General features: G+C 41.8%; 1 protein-coding gene across 4 annotated transcripts in view; it reads right to left on the reverse strand.

The window, feature by feature from the left end:
* MAPKBP1 (mitogen-activated protein kinase binding protein 1) overlaps positions 1-19,964 on the reverse strand; it is a 248,028-nt gene that overhangs the window by 10,245 nt on the left and 217,819 nt on the right. For 2 of the 4 annotated variants that reach the window (XM_089686909.1, XM_089686910.1), the window contains 6 exons: positions 19,097-19,254; positions 14,843-14,970; positions 11,322-11,501; positions 9,115-9,199; positions 7,836-8,116; positions 2,780-3,766 (listed from right to left, as the gene is read on the reverse strand). In XM_089686909.1, the coding sequence (XP_089543035.1) occupies positions 2,780-3,766; positions 7,836-8,116; positions 9,115-9,199; positions 11,322-11,501; positions 14,843-14,970; positions 19,097-19,254 (1,819 nt within the window). The remainder of the gene's footprint in view (positions 1-2,779; positions 3,767-7,835; positions 8,117-9,114; positions 9,200-11,321; positions 11,502-14,842; positions 14,971-19,096; positions 19,255-19,964) is intronic. The other 2 variants (XM_089686911.1, XM_089686912.1) reach the window with 2 other exon arrangements.

The following is a 19,964-nucleotide window of genomic DNA, read 5'->3' on the forward strand; positions in this document are numbered from 1 at the left end:
AAATCTCTGTGTTGTCACAACTCCAACAAAAAAAAAAGCAGAATCTGCCAGTCCCGGGAGGAGGAGTAAAGTAGGCATAGACTTCAAATCCTGCATTTTCACAGCCTAGGTATGAGAAACTACAGTTTCCATAATGCCATGGAAATTGTAGTGAATGGGTGGGCTTGTGTTCTTGTCCTCATAACACGCTCACATTTGAAGACCACACCCACATTTGTCCACACCCACTGCTCTGCCAGATACTGCTGGATTGTAATAAATTGGTAATAAATATGTTTTTATTGACTTTACTTTCACAGTAGTTGCTCCTCACAGTCCAAAATCACATTTGGCTGAGAGGAGAGGCGCTTACATTGAGCCTAGCGCTCATCTTTCCATAGCCTACCAATCGTAGGTATTGAGAGCCGAGACAGACCAGAAGACTCTTAGCCTGTCAATCACTGTGTGAGGTAACTGAAGGAGGGACAGACCAGGAGTCTCCTGGCCTGTCAGTCAAATGATGCTGCAACAGTGGGGGGGTTCAGACCAGGAGCCTAGATCCGCCCACTGAAGCGAGTGCAGACATAGTTACGTCGCTGCACACTGCAAAGAACTACAGAGGGGAAGTGATAAGACATGTGTCTTGAGGGAATAGATGGAATAGTAGCCACCGGTCTTACAACACGGATGTTAAGGAGACTGGGGCTTGCAATTCAAAAAATGCTTAGCTCATTTCTCAGTGACAACAGACTGGTGAATAATGTAATAAAATGTTTGCCTGTAATTCTGCTTTAAATAACAAATGTATGTCCATCCAGTTCAACCATATGTATGTGGTTTTTTTTCTCCAGCTCTTTATTTTGATGCACCACACGGCGGAAGTACAGAGGCCACAAAACAGAAGCATCCAGAATAACAGTATGTTCTTGCAGGGGCTCAACAAGAGGACCATGTGCCGGACCCAGACATGACATAATGCCGCCCCAAGACTAACACGGTAACCAGGTCCAGACAAAAAGAGAAAATGTATGCATGTGAGAATGCCCCTAGGGATTGGCCAATAGGGTGTCTCTGTACCCCGTGCTACATTTTACAAGTAAGAATGTAAAGAAAGCAGAAGAGGGGGAAAAAGATGAGAGGTAGGGGAAGAAAAAAAAAATTCCCTCCACTCCTGACCTAGCAGAACCAGCAGGATGGCCCCCAGATTCTACGATTCTACAGGGAGGCAGGTTAGTACAACAAGGTTGTATACTCATCTGAGTAAATAAATTTGTGCCAGTAGAACCACCGTTTGAGGACTTATTCACAAAGGACCCTCTCAGTAACCACCAAGTCTTCCAGCTCATTGAGTACAGTAACCCTTCTGAATCAGACGGATATGGATGGGGCCTGTGTCTGTGAAGAAGAGAACGAGTCTCCTCGCCAGCAAAGTTGGAGCATTGGGGAAACATCTTATAAATCCTAGCAGCCGTGAAATACCAGCGGGTTAATAGTTTGATTCCGGATATCTGGAGCCGATAGACGTTTTATAAGTGAACAGGGTAATTCGCTTCACCTGTTTATCTGTAAGGCTCAGCCCTAACTCTTGTTCCTATTTGGAAATGTATGGTAACCAATATGGCGGGGGTGGGGACACAAGCAGGCAATAAGTCTGAGAAACCGCATGCCACAACAGAGACAGTTTTTCAAACACAGAGCGGCGAATGAGGAGAAGCGGCAGTTGTAAGTTTTGGCAGGAGGTAAGGAACCAAGGAAATGGCCAACTGAAGCTTTTGCCAAAAAGACAGTCTTGCATAGGTCAGATCTTCCGTAATTCACGTGTCTTGAAACCCAATGGCCAGCCGAGATGAAGTGCTGGGCCTGAAAAAGGCCAGCGATTTTTAAGACTTGAATTCTCGGGTCATGCAGGCCAGTGCTGAAGGCTGGATTCCTGACTATAGGGGTGAGTGGGAAAGGGACCGGTGATATCGGGGAAGTTTGGAACACTTTGGAACACACATGCCAAGTTTCTCCTACAGTAGGATGGGAGAGAACCAAAGTGGGAGATCTGTACAGCACCAGGGCAGATAATCCCGTGGAACCCTGACAAGGCTTATTCCACTTGCACCCGCTGCTTGAGAGAGCCATGGTGGCACCAATCCAGCACCCTTGTCAGATGACACACAGCACAGTAAAGGGTACTGTCCAGCAGAGCCATTCCTCCCAGCAGTTTCGGCAATAGCAGTATAGCCTGAGTAAAATGTGGTGCATCTGTGCCCAGAGGAAGTTAATAACCTGATTGGCCGCGCAAAGAAAATATCCTGGAATGTGGATCGGAAAGGCTTGTAAGGGATAAAGCAGACGTGGCATGACTTTCATTTTGACGATGCTACATCGTCCGAGATTGTGTGTGTGTTCTTTACTGAATTGACTTCCATGGTTTTTTTTTTTTTTCTTTCAGTATTTACCTCACATTTTTAACAAATGAGCAGTATTTACCTCACAGTCAATATTCTAGCTTTGTTAAATTGACTCTCTTATTATCTCATGTGATATTTCTGAAAAATGGATTATGTGACTTTCAGATTGCATGTGGAATCCTTTAGTGAGTTGACTTCATAGCCCCCCATAAGGAGTAGACATACTTGCTCACAAATTTGTAAAGTAAGTAAAAGATGTTAGTATATTATTGGTACAAACATTACACTTGGATAACGGGTTGGGCATGCCCTAATAACCAAGAAATACAAAACTGCTGAAATACTAATATAATATCCCAAAGTCAACCAAAGTAAAGGGATATTAAAATCATGCGCCTCACCATTTTTGGAATTGCTTATGGAACAAGACAGTTGTGAACAGGACGAAACAGGCCAGAGACTGAACGAAGAGAGATGAGATGGAGCTGGGAGGTCACCCACACAAATAGGAGACAGAAAGGGAGATACCACCAGGGGTGGACCTCTTTGCCCACCTGAGTCCAGAGTTGATGCTGTACTGAGTGAGGGAGATCTGGGTCTTATGGTTTCAACAGGACACAATCCTGAATGATTGTCTGGAGTGTGGCCAATGGTAGAGGCTCTACCTCTTGTGATAGGTTTAATGATGTCTGAACTTAAGTCTAGTTTGTCTTGAGTTGCATTCATCTTTGTGTTACTTGGGTTGACCTCTTCAGGACTCCCTTTTGTATAAACAGGGCTATCTAACGGGCCATTCTCACTTCCTTCGGAAACTTGATTGTCAGTACGACAAGTTAAATCTGTAAAAGATAATCTAGGTTTCCAGCTACACCCTGGTGATCTAGGTGATCTTGGAGACTCCATATCCAATGTGCTTCTGCTTCTACCAAAGGAAAGCAATGGTCGGTCAGGTAGAGGCTTTCCAATATCTAAAGTCAGATGTGCTCGGTTCTTTGACTGAAATGTCTTTGGTGAAGAGTTGCTTGCACTAAGCTGCAAAAGAGGTTTAAAAGCTGCATTGTCCTTTATTGCTGGATTGCTCTTCTCAGTATCCATGTTAGATACAGTGCCCAAGTCTGGTTCACAAAGGATTTGCTTTCCATCTGGACCAACTGATGGCTCCTGTGTGTCCCCAAGGTTTAAGTTTTCTCCAACAGAGACACTTCTGGAGATCTTGGCCATAGAGCTTGTAGTTGGGTTCATGTAGGACCTGCCTCTTGATTTTACATCCTTGACCTGGAATGGTGAAGGCTGACACTCCACTTTCATTAGTGTAGCTGGCAAGGTCCGACGATGACTGGCTTTCTGCTCCTTTTCTGCTGCAGTCTGATTTTGAGGACGCATTTTTACTGTGAATATATTATAGCAAAAAAGAAAAGGTTATTAACGAAACCAACTTTTTACCAACATTTAGCAGCCCCTGTTTTATGATTAAAGTGGTATTCAATCCAAAACGAAAAATTTCATGTATCGCAGCTTACTAATAATTAGGCTGGCTGCATTCGTTTTTTGAGCTTTTTTCACCTCTGTTTCACCTGGCGATCTGGCCACACATTTTCTGTATATAGTAAGCCTGCCACTCTGGATGGAGGAGCAACAGAGACACTTTTGGACCGCAGCCTTGTCAGTCTCAGAGGAGGGCAATGTTAGATGTACTAGCAGATTTACATTAAACTTAAAGCCAAACTCCAGCTTACATGTTATACGCAGTTACAGCAAACAGTTTTGTTCTTTTTGGTTGAAGGTTTTACGTCAAATTAAAACTGACCATTGTAAGAACCCCTGTCAGTGGTAAATGGTTTGTCTCAGCCCTCTAACTGCTACAGCTGCAGGACAGCTTGTTCTGTTGAAAAACAGACTAGCTGGAAGATCACCAGGTGAAAAATGCAGTAAAGAAAGCCTAAAAAAGGAAAACCAAAGCAGCCACCAAATCCAAAAATGAGTAAGCTCCAATAAATTTAATGTTTTCTTTTGGGGTTTGGCATCTAGATGAGATCTGCACAGTAAAGACTTCTTAAAAGTTAAAGAGGAAATTACCACAATCATTACTACTGCATTCGAACCTAAAAAACAAACCCTCCTTGCTTCCCCAACCTGACATAAGTGCCGGCTTACTCTTCACCGACCACTGGTCTTGCCCCCGGGTGCCATATACTTCCTACGCTTCCATGAGGAACATTCGAACGGAAAGGCACTAGATTTGACTTCCCCTTTAAGGATTCTACTTCCGGTCTGCAATTCTGATGCTTTGTTTGTAATGCTGCCTGAGTCACCGACCTTAAACAAGTATAAGAATAAGATATTTTACTCATTTACAGCATGTGTGTTCCAGGACTGTGCCTGAAACATACTCAAGTCATATACAGCCAGGCATCCAGTAATTTTAGGAGGAGGCCGGCAATACTTTTAAAAATTTGGGCAGCCGGTGTTGAAGCAGTCTGTAAAAATCACTGTATTCTAGACCCAGTTTTGCAGACCCAATCTATGAAAACTATTTTGACGTTGCATTTCCAGCTCAGTTTCTCCGAAAATGTATAGACTATAGTACCTGCCAGGAGGGGCTGGAAGATGACAGCACTCAAAAGCGACTGAGACTTTGGAGTATGCCCCCCATTGGGTTCAGGGATGTCTATGCTCCACAACCCTTCTGCTATCACCATACACATAAAGCAAATGTTTAGGGCATCAGATTATTTTATGTTGCCTAGGACAGCACAATACAGCATTGAAACTGAATACATTAAAGAGAACAAACTTGTCCTGTGGTAATCATATATACTGCAAAAAGAGTATAATGGAGATGTACTGTGTTGTACTGGCAGTATATGATTACTGAAGATATAACACACAACTTGAAATACCTTTAAAAGAGTGTTAACCATTTTGCGATCTGAAGTGGGGTGGGCTAATAAGGGCCAGGATGCTTGGGATGAAAAGGAAGAGCTGGTGGGGAAAGAAAAGGAAGGTAAGGGCCAGGTTCCCACTAATGTCAACAGAGGTCAAGGGTTTGCTGGTAGTCCTCACAGCTTTCCAAAAAGGTGGTAGGCTGGGACAGTACCAGAAAATGTGGGACATTGAGCCTAAGCCTTGGTTGCAGCGCCAGCTTATGTCTGGGACTTTGCTGTACCATCTAGAAAGTATTTTGTACCCTATTTCTGGGTGCTGGTTATCAATAGATGATTTGGAAGCCAGGAGGAAGATTTTTTCAGCTTGTTGAGAAGAAGCAAAGAAAAAAAAAGGTCAGGGTGGGTGGCTAGGAATAGAGGAGTATGGAAGGGGTGCTGGGAAGAGGGGATGGGGAAGGGGAGGTCTAGGTTAATAAATGTACTAAATGTGGATACAAAGAGACTAATGTTCAAATAGAGCAGTCTACTGGGGGGGAGGTGTGGGAAGGTTCCATTAACGATAGGGAAGATGTGTTGCTGGGCGACAGACTTTACAAGAGACTGGTTCCTCAGCTAAATATTTACAGAGGGACACCTGCACAGTATAAGAAGGCAGCCCTGCAGAATAGATGAAGAGGCAGGCAGGGGTTGGACCTTTCTATCTGGGAATGGCTCCACCTAGGAGCCTCACCCTGACACTGCACAAAAGTTATGTACAGTGCAGGGGAAAAGGCTGTCCATTCTCAAACCACTAGAACAAGGCCTCCCAACCTTCCAGGCTAGGTGCCACTCTCCACATCTACTAATATTAAGAATAGGGGTGAAGCCTGCAGAAGGAAACCAAGAGAGGGTCCAGAGTAAGCAGAAGGATGTGGAGGGGGACAATATAGAGAGGGCAAGAAGCCCAGCAACCTCCGTCTGGCTGGGGGCCAAACAATAATGGTAAAACAGTTACAACAAAACAGTACAATTAATTCCAGGAAGTACAGATGCAGTGACAGGTCTTAGTCCCATCAGAGAAAAGGGAGTTGCATAGGAGTTACAAGACCACTGCTTTGCAGGTCTGCAAAATGGGCAGGTCCACCCCAGTTCTATCTGAAAAGGGTACATGGCTACTGACTGTGCAGCAGTGGGCTGCAATGACAAATCATAAGAGTCATTCTTTAAGGGGAGCTCTGAGAGAGGACCGGTCTCACCCTGCACATCGTCCAGGGCTCATGAGAGGTAGGGTGGTTCCCTTGGTAATGTATGGGGCCGGGATCTCCTGCTGTATTGCGATCCTGGAGATGAGGAGTGAGGCCTCCTTCGAGACCGACAGGTCTAGCCAGTTCAGGACAGGGATCTCTGGGACATCCAGGAAAGTAAAGACGGCAGTCAGCTGCTCCAGGAGGAACAGGTTAAAGGAATCATTGACCTTGCAGACCAGGAGGTGGAAGGGTTGGACCCATTGGTAGGCTAGCCTACCAATGTTGTCTCTGACAACTTCCAGGAAAGGATGAAGGGTCCCTCGCATTCTAAGTGTCAGACGGGAGAGATCCTAGTTGTATTAAGTCTCTGTCAAAGTCCACCTGGCCTCTGGACCAGGCTCTCGCATTATCTCTTTTACAGTATAGAAATGGATTCTGGCGAGAACGTCTCTGGGGTATGGGGCATTCCCTCACCATGAACCTTGCACTTTGTGTACTTGGTCAACTTCCATTTCCACTGTGGGTGGCTTATCCAGCACACATTTTAAGATGGCCATAACCACAGCTTTAAGGTCACCCCCTGAGGTGGCCCCCCAGTATACCCCATAACATTAGATTGTATTTACTGTTACGGTTCTCACCATTGAGGAGCAAGTGTAACATAGTGATTCGCCATTGGGGCCACTCTTGTGCCCCTCCAGTGCCGCCATATGTGCGTCCAATGCCATGGCAGTAGCTTCTATAGTGGTAACACAGGTGTGTATTGCGTCAATCTGATGTTTTAAGTCGCGTATCTCCTTAGAGAGGGTACTCATGATTCTGAACGCCATATTGCATATGTCCTGCTTGGTAGTAATGAGAGCGAGGACATCCCTCCACTCTCCCACTGGTGTCTGGTCCTGTGCCGGTGAGTGAGTATGCCCTGGGAAGCTGTGGTGATAGCATTGGTTAATCTGGGCAGCCAGGAGAATGAGATTGGGCAGAGGAGGGAGCAGGTTGATGGTCCCAGAGCTGCAGGGCGCAGAAGCCCTGGTGCATTCTGGTGCAGGAAGGGAGGAGGCCGGTTTCCTCCAGAAATATGCTCTCTGATAGTCCGGGCTGCACTGACATCCCTGTGTAAGCAGCCTCACAGCGTCATTGCTAAATCACGCCCCAATTGAAAGTGATTCAAGTAAGTGTTTGTAGTTTGCAACAGCATTGTGTAGAAAATGCCTCCATATAGGATTAGAAATTAAACCATAATTACCTTATTTTTCATATTGGCAATTCTTTTTTCACAAACTAATACATGTTGAAAAAGTCAGAAAAAACATATCAATCTTATGGCTTTTTATTTGGGAGCTTACCTTCATGCACAAGATCATGTACAGACTGGGTCTTCCTCATGTTGGACACCACCGGGGAAAAGGGACCTACTTTTCCCATTTTGATTTCTGATGGCTGTTTCCTCTTTCTCTGATAGGTTGGTTTGAAAGGGCTGGCACCTTCTTGATCCACTAGATTGCGATTTTTTGCTTGATAGTCCAATCCATTAGCTTGTGTGGTGTACAGAAATGGGCTCTGATAATAACAGTCTGGACTGACCTCCTGATCAGACATTTCTGTGACAAAAACCCCAGACTGGTTCCTAAGACAAGAAAAAAGCATTTAATTTTGGTTCCTCCAGATAACCCATCTTGGGAAGAAAGAAATGACCAGTTTGAGTCAATACTGACAAAAAGACTGAGAGGCATTAGAAATGTAAACAGATTGCTGGAGGAACTTACCAATGCAGCTTGGATATGAAGGTCCAGGGTTGGGTTGCTCCCAACTCTAGACCTTCACACCAGGGATTCACAGGTAATTATAATTTTATATCCAGTTTATATCACTCTTCAAAGTATAATTGTTTTGGGTGGAGGCATTCCTAAAACCAACTAAACAAATCAGATGTTTTCTACACTAAATACACTTGTGTGCCTTAAAGTGGTTTTAAACCACTGACAGGAAATATGAGCAAAGCATATCACTCTATAGTGTGTACTTGCCTCAAGCTAGAGAACTAAGTGTCATTTCTGTATGTTGCCGCATTCCTCTGCTATCTGTATGAGTCACTGCTGACAAGTTTTCCTGACACCAAGAGGAAAAAGGTGACAGGGGATGGACCTCCAGGGGTGCAGGGGCTGCTCATTTAGTAACATATTACATATTATACCCTGGATACACAGCATGTTATGAAAGCTGAACTTATCTTTTAAGGGTGGAAGATATCCAATGATATAAAAAAATAAAAAAAACTGTGTCATACTCCAGAAACAGAACCCCAGGGTTGGGCCTCATCAACTGAATAAGTGAATCATATTACATTCATGTCCTGTGTGTCCTACCACCTGAAGATTGTGTAGGATCGTAGGATTAGAAAAGAGAACTTTATGAAGAAATAACATGTAGCCATATACTCATTTACCTGTGACTTTTATTTTTGCTTCAAGGAAAATAAATGCTACTATACAGTACTTGGTGATGCTAAGAACAGCATAAACTAGCTAACCTTTCAAGACCTGCTCATCTTTCAATGTTTAAGCCTTTCTATGGATTATTATACCTCCTTTCTCACATATGGATATAAGTATTAGAGATACAAACCTGACAGCTGGTATCTGGGCCATAGCTAAAAATCGCGATGAGATGCTGGCATTTTCTGTTCTCACCGAACTCAAGACTGGTTCCTCTGTGGATATAAATTGTCAGGTTACTAAACATACAGACCTATTTTTAATGGCAACCTGTTTAAAAACTTGTAAACGCCTGACACGTTTAGCATGAAAAATTGCTCACATTTGGAATTTAGCTTTTAATTGCTCATCATTATAGATAAGTAAATCTAGATTCAACCTGAATAATAAATTTGTGTATCATAAATTGGTAATAACTGAATATTTAAAAACACATATTATAACTAAGTTAGTATTCGATATAACCAACATACTGTATATTACTGGGTTTTTTAACACAAGTCGATTACATTCCTGGTCTCCTTATAGTCCAGTATCCCAAAAATTGAACGCTGGACCCCAAAAAGCTTGATAAAAGACTATGGGCCACAATAAAGCTAGCCATACATTGATTGAAAGCTGGGGGCCAAATTTTGATAAGTGTGCGGGTTCCCCTCTTGGCATAAGTCAATTGTTCTATCTACTTCGTGTGGGAAAATTGTGTATCCATCAGCGGCTGCAGCCAATCATCAGTGTGTTCTCCTTGTTTCTGTGGATGGAGGAGTCTATTAGTGCTTTCATTCAGCCTGCAGTGTCTTCATCCTAACATCTCCACATGATTTGTGGCAGAAGGTACCAGAAAGAAAAGAACATATGCTCACGTTCACAAACCCATACAGCAAGAATGGAAAACAGGGGCTGCACTTATCCTTGCAATGGCCTGTGATCACAACAGAGGATTCGCACATACGGTTTTCATTCACTGGAATGATGGATGCCAGGAAGGGAGTGTAGTAACAGTCAAGTGCAGAAGAACAAAAAGAGGAGCAGACAATGTGGGATTGGTGCAGAAGGATGGACAAAATGCAGGAAAAAGAAAAAAGCAAAAATAATAGAATACTGGAGCTGAACTGTGAAAAGTTTGCAACCCAAATGGTGCATAACATCATCTAATTTTTTAACCTATGTTAAAGAATGACATCTGGAATCTGGTTGGTAGTCTTTGACCATGTTAAAGCCTCTATCAGTTTTTATAAAGTGGTCTGATGTCGGCTAAAATATATTTAAAGAGATCCAGTCACCAATTAGCATTTGTAATAATCTGAACTGCCAACACTGGACTGACACTGTAGTGAGGCCTTTTCCTTTATGTGTTACTTGATTTTGATTATCTACTCACATTTTCTCCCTGTCACAGCAAAAGTGTCAGGTTAAATGTGAGGCTGTAAGGTAATCCTATATCCTTCATGAGCTCAGTGTTGATACAGACACTTGAAAATTGTAATAACAAAAGGTGCTGTCAGGATTATATTAAAGCAAATGGCAAAGGATGGTTTGAGGATTAAAATCTGCTGTAGCATAAAATCCCAGCATTTTTTCCCACCCATGAAGCTGAAGGCGATGCTTCAGCTGACTATAGAAGTGAATGGCTGTATCGAACATACTCTGGTATGCGCCAACACTGTGATGCATGCACGTATGATGTACTCCCTGAATGCAGAAATTTTGCATTTGGAAAAAAAGTCATATGTGAGTGTGTGTGTTTATGCCAATGCATGAAACAACTGGGTATTACCAAGTAATCCTGCATACAGTCATTCATATCGAACGCTGGCTGTATGTGCCAAACACGGCTCCCTTGGTGGGGGGGGAAGCTTCAACAGCAAATTTTAAGCCACAAACTGTACATGAGCATGAAGGCCTCTAAGCTTTGCTAAGTGACAGTTTTAACCTCCTACAGCCCAGACAGAGTCAAATATCAGCCCTAATCTCTAGTAAGCCTCCACTGGGCACTTCCATGACATTAAACTAAATAACAGTAAACATAGTTATATAGTTAGTCTGGCTGAAGAAAAGACAAAAGTCCATCCAGTTCAACTGTAAAAAAAACAAAACAAAAACACCCCCCCAAAACATTAATCTCTGTAAGGGAAGGCTGCACTACTACATCAACTAGAGTGAATATTCAAATTATTAATCACATACATTCTTTACAGGTTCACTTTAAGACACCTTGTAAACCAGTTTATGTAACATTCAAATGCACATGCTGGAATTCTCCATCTCATTAAATAATGGTTAGTATCACACACAGGACTACAACATTAGTAAAAAAATTTAGCAGGGAATTGCAACAACCTGGGCCATTGTTGGTGGACAGATTTCCAAAGTGCTGTTTGAGGAACATTTCCTGATCGGGTGTCTGTGGGATATCACCATCTAGAACCAGGCAGGGGGTGTCCAGCTCCTCAACCTCTGCTTGCTCTTCTAGATCTGACGAGTTCCCATCTACACTCAGGGGCTCCGTGCTTTCCGAATCTTCTCAGCACCACAAGTAAAATAAAACAGCACGGTAAGTGGCAAGAATTGGAATGCAGAATGGTGTGATGATAAATTCTGAAATGGAGGACTCCAGATCTTCCATTGACTGGTGCAATCATGGTGAGCATACATAATGGGTCAATTCACTAAGGTGCACAATTATATAGGTGCAAAATTGTGTTTTAACATTTGTTAACTATTGCAGGATTTTATTTTCCATTTGTCTGAATTTTACTTATTTCACAAACCATTACTTTGACTCCAGTTCAAAACAGCTACGTTTTCCGACCTCTGGAATATTTTCCTCACAATGAACGCCAGTCAGAGGCAAGCAAGATTTTTAAGGAAATCTGTACTTTGCCCATACTATGAAATATAATAGGTTTGCTTTATTGAAGTTAAACAGCCAGAACTTTCCCAAAACCATGTTCCCCACTGTCTGAATCTACCATTGAAGTGTCAAGAAATAGTAGTATTGATGGTGGTTTCAGTTGTGGAGGAACATGTGATGCCTCTCCATAATGCTGTACTGAGTATCTGAGCCAATCAGAACCAATCTCTGTCACCTATATATCGGGCAGGAAAATAATTGTCAAGCCCTGTGCAAATTCCACATCAAGGAATTTTAAGGTATTGTATTGTAAAGTAGGGTAGCAGAGAACCCACAGGGAAGACAAGTGTAAAACCCTTATAGAGCCTCCTATAATTAACCCCTTACGTTTCCCAGGTATTAGCAAAAACCTGTGTGAAATGACCTTTACAAACTGCACAGGGGACAAGATTGATAACATTATGTAGTAAATTCAGATAAATCCCAAAAAATAAAACTATACATATGAGGGGCGTTCAAGTCAAACCGGGACTTTTAATTTTACAGGTAAAAAAATAGATGCTAGCGTGGTGGTACTACACACAGTAGAAAGTGGCAAGTGTGTCCTATTACTGATAGGTGGTGCACAGGTTGCGGGCCAGTCCATAGACCGTTAATCAAGATGGCAGACAACAGTGTTAGTGCGTGCATGGAACAGTGTGTGGTGATGAAGTTTCTTGTGAACAAAGGCATAAAATCCAGGGATATCTACAGAAGACTTCAAGTACAGTATGGTGATGAGATGCTCAGCTGCAGTAAGACCTCTGAATGGTGAAAATATTTCAAAGATGGCCGTATGCCTATCAGTGACGATCCCGACCGTGGTGGTTCCCAGCTCACAGCTTTCATTCCTGTGAATATTCAGCACCTGGAATGCCTGATGCTGGATAATTGACACATAACCTGTTGTGAAACTGCACAAAAGACTAATCTGTCTGTGGGAACGGTGAACACATTAATTCTCGAAGTGAAGCTGGCTGTCCTAGGATGGTTCAGGCATATTGACAAATCCTTCTATGATGAAGCTTTCCAGGCATTAGTTAAATGCTGGGATAAGTGTATTAATGTAGCAGGGAAGTATGTTGAAAAATAAATACAGTTTCCACTCCTCAAAATTTGTTCTTTTATTATATAAACTCAAAAGTCCCGGTGTGACTTGCGCTCCTTATATTTTAAATGTAACCACTGGTGGCTGTGGTTGACAGCAGGAAGAAAGCTTCAAAATGGAAAACATAATAGTGTTCCAAGGGAGGTATCAAATCAAAATCCAGATGAAGCCCAGCCCATACTGCATATGATTTGCTTCTGCTTTTATACCACCATGAAAAAGCAAGAGAATCAACTATATCATCTTTACAGATGGCAATACACGAGAGGGGAGCCCTAATCTGTACTTGGGTATAGCCAAGCCTCAGCGCCAGGCTCCCCCTAGCTGGAATCAGTAAGCTGCAGGCTCAGCAGGTTCCAAACCAAACTTGGGGGGATATAAAGACCCTGGCAACAGAAGGCAGGCAGGTGTTTCAAAAGCCACTGCATGATTGGTAGCTCTTAAAGCTGATCTTCAGATATGGTTTTTAGAACATTATTAAATTGGTCCAGTCTGGATCAATGCAAGTACACATATGCCATACCTGTTGGATCCCTATGGAAGCAAGAAACCACTGTAGTATTCTCTCTATTTACTATCTCCACCATGTTCCAATGGGGAAAGTCTTGCATTCATTTAGAAAAATGTGTTCTGTGAATGGCGGCTCTTCACAGCAAGCAATCCCCTGTGTTCACTATGCAGCAGAGCAGCTGCTTGACTCAAGACAGCAGCAATCACTGTAGTATCAGAGTCTACTACAGCGATTTCCAGCTTCCACAGGGACCCCACAGGTATGGGCATGTGCATACTTACATTGGTCCAAGCACTGTTAACCTCTCTCCTGAAAACACTAGCTGACTTGACTGTCACGATGACTATCTTGCTTCAACACTGAGTCACTGACCCAGCTCAATTAAGCAAATAAAAGAAGGCCCCCTACTGACCCCGGGCCCTCGGGCAGTGCCCAAGTGCTCGAATGGTCAGTCCGCCCCTGCCACCATATCTGCCTGTTTATTTGCTGTGCATATTTACCTTCTTCCCATTGTAGAAATTTATCATGAGCTATGAATTTTGGAATCATTCAGATCTGGCCAAAAAGTGGTACCCAAGTTTGAGCATAAGCCAAGTTGGAAATCTTGCTTACTGTGTATGGCCAGTTGAAGACCTGATCACTCAAAGAATGCTCCAGTACAATAGTTTTGGTGAAGCCCCATGCTACTATAACATCAGACTGGCATGCGGATTCTGGGACATATAAGGGGTCAATAAGGAGGAGAAGACAAATAGTTCTGCAATGATTGGTGAACAAAACAAGGAACATGGCACACACCTTCCAGAACCTAGGTTCTCCTGGCAAATATTATTTGTATATCATATACTAGGTATAAAATTATATAAATGAAGAAAAATCTCCAACCAAATCTGCTAATTTTGTTGTGATGGAGATATGTGTACATTTTTTTCCCTTTATCACTCATTTAAAAAAAAAAAAAATCAAATTTCTCCTTTTTGAGTGGAATATGTTGTAGGCTATTTATATCAGTGCTACAAGGAAAAGAAGATCTTTTCACATATTTACACCACAAAAACATTGTTTTATTGCAATAGTGCTGGAGTACTGGTATGCTCTAAAAGGCTCTAAAAGAAAAATACCTATGTGATTAAGCTCTGACGGATGTAGCGTTTCCTCCGTTCATGTGTCTGCTATATGTTAATGCTAAGGTAGTAGAGATAGCTTGTACTCATGGATAGTATAGTTCTGGGTTAGTGAACCTGAGCCTTTTCAGAGTATGGCTAGTTCCACCACAGCCTAATCACACAGGGATTTTACTTTCTGAAAGAATCTGCAATTTCAACCACCTACATAAAGCCACTACTGACCTTCATTGGGGTGATCAGGGCTAGACAGGCGGCTGCTACTGTAATCCACGGAACACGCACTATCTGGGCTGTGCTTCTCTTGTACATCATCATAACCTTCATGGGGCAAACCTCTTACCTTAAATTCACTAAAAAAGACAAAACAAACTGTTTATTATTCAACACATACTATGTGATCTACGTTTACCTCCACCAAGGGTATCCTCAATCAAATGTCATTCAAAGGTGGCATGGAAGAGTGCAACATCACTTACGTTTATCTTAAAGCATAGCTAGCTGTACACTACCTGCACATCTTAGGTGATCTGGGAAATAATGTACATACACTGAATGGAAGACAGACAATGAAAAAAAAAAAACAAAACAAAACAAAACAAAAAAAAAACTTTTGCTGGGTCCAAATAAATTCTGTCGTTTACCCTCCTTTCCTCTCCTCTTGTCCATTCACAGAACACTTTGTACACTTTGAGCAGAATACAAAGCTTTTTGTGGATAGATGAGGGGGAGAAGAAGGAGACAGTGAAGGATACAATCCCTGCACTGTACTATAGCCAGATCTCTAATCACGGTGTCATAAGATCACAGTTTACAGTAAAACCGGCATTCAAAAAAAATAAAGATTTTTTTACATTACCCAGTAGCCATCTGAACTTAGTATAACCAGCGTTACAGGTGACTTATTTTGACCCAGCAAAAGTCAGTTTCTTCTTGAATTCCAGTTAAATGATGTCTGCTGGAAGCCAAAAAGCAGCCTACATTTCATATCGCAAATAGGTCACTGTGGAACAAACTCATAAGAGGAATTCTGGTAATTTATGCAGAAACAATTCAACACTTAGTAGTTCTGTATTAGTTCTGTTTTTCACTGGATGCACATATATGCATGGTTCAGTACATGTGAAAGGATTTCCCCACAGTCTGTAATACACAGTTGCAGCACATCTCAGAGAATAGGTGGAAACATTGGATATTTTACAAGTTTAAAAACCCAGAAAGGAAGAATTTTCTGGGGACTTTTTAAGCCACCTTTTCTATCCATATATGAACACATTATAAAAAATAAATTTCATCTTTATTCATATATGCTTTTCATAAGCTTGATCATCACATGTCCTCTAGTACATAGTCCTTAAACACCAACTTAATTTAGCCTAATATTGTGATACTGTACAGCTATGGCCGTACAATATCACAATATAACTAAAGTCAATCTATTTCAACTTGGTTGATAGAAGAACTTCTCTACATGTTCCCTAGGTCATCTGGCACACTTTTTCTGGAGGCACACAGAGGTACAGTGGGGCAAAAAAGTATTTAGTCAGCCACCAATTGTGCAAGTTCTCCCACTTAAAAAGATGAGAGAGGCCTGTAATTGGCATCATAGGTAGACCTCAACTATGAGAGACAAAATGAGAAAAAAAATCCAGACAATCACATTGGCTGATTTGGAAAGAATTTATTTGCAAATTATGGTGGAAAATAAGTATTTGGTCAATATGAAAAGTTCATCTCAATACTTTGTTATATATCCTTTGTTGGCAATGACAGAGGTCAAACGTTTCCTGTAAGTCTTCACAAGGTTGGCACACACTGTTGCTGGTATGTTGGCCCATTCCTCCATGCAGATCTCCTCTAGAGCAGCGATGTTTTGGGGCTGTCGCTGGGCAACACAGACTTTCAACTCCCTCCAAAGGTTTTCTATGGGGTTGAGATCTGGAGACTGGCTAGGCCACTCCAGGACCTTGAAATGCTTCTTACGAAGCCACTCCTTTGTTGCCCGGGCGGTATGTTTGGGATCATTGTAATGTTTGAAGACCCAGCCATGTTTCATCCTCAATGCCCTTGCTGATGGAAAGAGGTTTGCACTCAAAATCTCATGATACATGGCCCTATTCATTCTGTCCTGTACATGGATCAGTCGTCCTGTTCCCTTTGCGGAGAAACAGCCCCAAAGCATGATGTTGCCAGCCCCATGCTTCACAGTAGGTATGGTGTTCTTTGGATGCAACTCAGCATTCTCTCTCCTCCAAACATGACGAGTTGTGTTTCTACAAAACAGTTCTATTTTGGTTTCATCTGACCATATGACATTCTCCCAATCCTCTTCTGGATCATCCAAATGCTCTCTAGCAAACTTCAGACGGGCCCGGACATGCACTGGCTTAAGCAGGGGGACACGTCTGGCACTGCAGGATCTGAGTCCCTGGCGGCATAGTGTGTTACTGATGGTAGCCTTGTTACGTTGGTCCCAGCTCTCTGCAGGTCATTCACTAGGTCCCCCCGTGTGGTCCTGGGATTTTTGCTCACCGTTCTTGTGATCATTTTGACCCCACGGGGTGAGATCTTGCGTGGAGTCCCAGATCAAGGGAGATTATCAGTGGTCTTGTATGTCTTCCATTTTCTAATTATTGCTCCCACAGTTGATTTGTTCACACCAAGCTGCTTGCCTATTGCAGATTCAGTCTTCCCAGCCTGATGCAGGTCTACAATTTTGTTTCTGGTGTTCTTTGACAGCTCTTTGGTCTTCACCATAGTGGAATTTGGAGTGTGACTGTTTGAGGTTGTGGAAAGGTGTCTTTTATACTGATAACAAGTTCAAACAGGTGTTAGTGATACAGGTAATGAGTGCAGGACAGAGGAGCCTCTTAAAGAAGAAGGTACAGGTCTGTGAGAGCCAGAAATCTTGCTTGTTTGTAGGTGACCAAATACTTATTTTCCACCATAATTTGCAAATATATTCTTTCCAAATCAGCAAATGTGATTGTCTGGATTATTTTTCTCATTTTGTCTCTCATAGTTGAGGTCTACCTATGATGCCAATTACAGGCCTCTCTTATCTTTTTAAGTGGGAGAACGTGCACAATTGGTGGCTGACTAAATACTTTTTTGCCCCACTGTAAGTATTTTGGACAGCAACATATTGTAAAATCTTTAAAATGGCACTGCAACTAGCAACCACATCTCCATCCCTTCAAAAGTAAACCAAGGAAAGGAAGAAAGATGGGGAGACTTTATGTTATTGTGATATTGTACAGCCATAGGATAACTTAGGCTGATATTTAGGAACTATGTATTGGAGGACATATGATGTATAAGCTTATGAAAAGCATATATGTATATTTGAACAACACAAATGCTGTACTTATTGCTTTTAAAAGGAAGTTCTTTTATATTTGAAACTAAGAAACATTTTTATAATATGTTTATGAATGGATAGGTTAAGTTACAAGTCTCAAAAAGTTCTTCCTTTTGTGGTGGGTTTTTAATATTGTTAATTAAAGGGGTGTGGGTGCACCGCTTGGAGAAGATGTATCAAAGAACTTAAGCACTGTAATTACATAAAATTAAAAATATCTGGTATTTTATAATCTGCTAGCTTCAATTTTAAATTTCTCTAACTGTTTTACTCTATAAATTATTGATGACTGCATTCTTGTTTTGGACCACTTAGATTGTGCAATAGATTGATTTTTCTATGGGGATCTTGCAAGCAATTTACAATTCTATCAGTGTAAATACACTATTTTATGGTAGATCAAAAAAAAAAAACAAAAAAAAAAAACCACAATTTCTTTGCAACCTAGCCACGCATTGTCCTTTTGCTATATAATGCACCAAAGCTGTTCCACAGCCTCATTCCAAACACTCCACTAGGTGGCAGAATAATACATGCAGAAATTTTATCTTCTATCTTGACAGTGGCTTTCGGCTAATCACACATACATGACTATAAAAAGGTCTTGTGTCCAAGTATGGGCATTCCCTATTTTTTATAGTATGAGAAGAAAATCAGTTAATAGGCTAAAGAAATGATCAACTAACATTTCCAACCCTTTTTATTTTTTGTTTTCAAAAGTTTACATGGAATGATCATTCAACAAAAACTATATATCGGTTGTACATAGCAGACAGAGTTTCTCTCCTTTAAGCACATGTAGCTTTACAGTTGTGGTGTTCACCTGACAGTCTGTGGAGGGCACTACTGCCATGCAGGACTGGCCTGTGAGTGGTCTTTTCCTTATGGAAAAGTGTGTCAGCATTACTGAAGTCATGTCTGGTACTGCTGGTCCTGTTTATAGGTTCACAGACGTAACTAGTTCAAATTCCCAGTCCTGCTTTCAGCAGAAATACAAAGTCAGCCTGATGTTCAGAGAAGGATCCACACTAAGCCTATGTCTTAAAAACAGAAAAAGAGAAAGGCTGCACGAGAGGTCACATAATCTAGCTGGTGATGAGCAAAGTTTTATAAATTACCTGCATGTATCAAGAGCCTGCTCCTCTCCTGTATCAGGGTAGATGACACATTCTTTGCCATCTGGTGTATCCAATTCCTGTTTAAAAACTCCATCCTCACATGACATTAATCGAATAACGCGGGGACGTGCAGGGCCACAATGAGGAACAAATGGATCCTGCCACAGAAAAAAAAACTTAGACAAAACAGTAAAGATTATAATTGTAAAGGTATAGAAAGACAACTATTAGTTTTGGATAGAGTGGCAAAGTGTTAGCAACCCCTGTTAGGTTTTTATTACCATCTGCGTCCTCGCTGGGAAGGTTCACCCTGTCAATATGCCCTGGTGACCATTGTCAGCAGGACAGAACATTTCAATTTAGCCTGCTGCTGTTTAGATCTGCTGAATTCCCCTGCTGGAAGTAAAAGTCTCTTTATACACAATTTTGCATTTACCGTATTTTCCAGCGTATAAGACGACTGGGCGTATAAGACGACCCCCTACTTTTCCTGTTAAAATATAGGGTTTGGGCTATACTCACCGTATAAGACTACCCCTCTTCCAGCCCTCCCTGTCTCCAAGACGATCCGAGCAGTACACAGGTATATGCCAAAATATACTGACTACCCCATCATACAGTTTTTTTTATTATTTTTAGTGTATACCATATAATTAGGAGTCATCATTCAATCAACAGCTAAGGCAATTCAAATTTAAGTCAAACTTTACATTGTAGAAAGCCTTTAATTTGAGCTTCATCCCCAGGTTCCTGCTTTCCAAACTGATTGCAGGGAAATCCGAGGATACGTAAACCATTCTCAGCATATTTGGCGTGAATTTCTACAAGCTGAGTGTAGTTTACAGGTGTTTTTCCTCATTTAGATGCT

The sequence above is a fragment of the Staurois parvus genome, unplaced genomic scaffold, assembly GCF_062004578.1.
Source record: "Staurois parvus isolate SC_StPar_1 unplaced genomic scaffold, SC_StPar_1.0 ptg000414l, whole genome shotgun sequence".
Taxonomy (NCBI): domain Eukaryota; kingdom Metazoa; phylum Chordata; class Amphibia; order Anura; family Ranidae; genus Staurois; species Staurois parvus.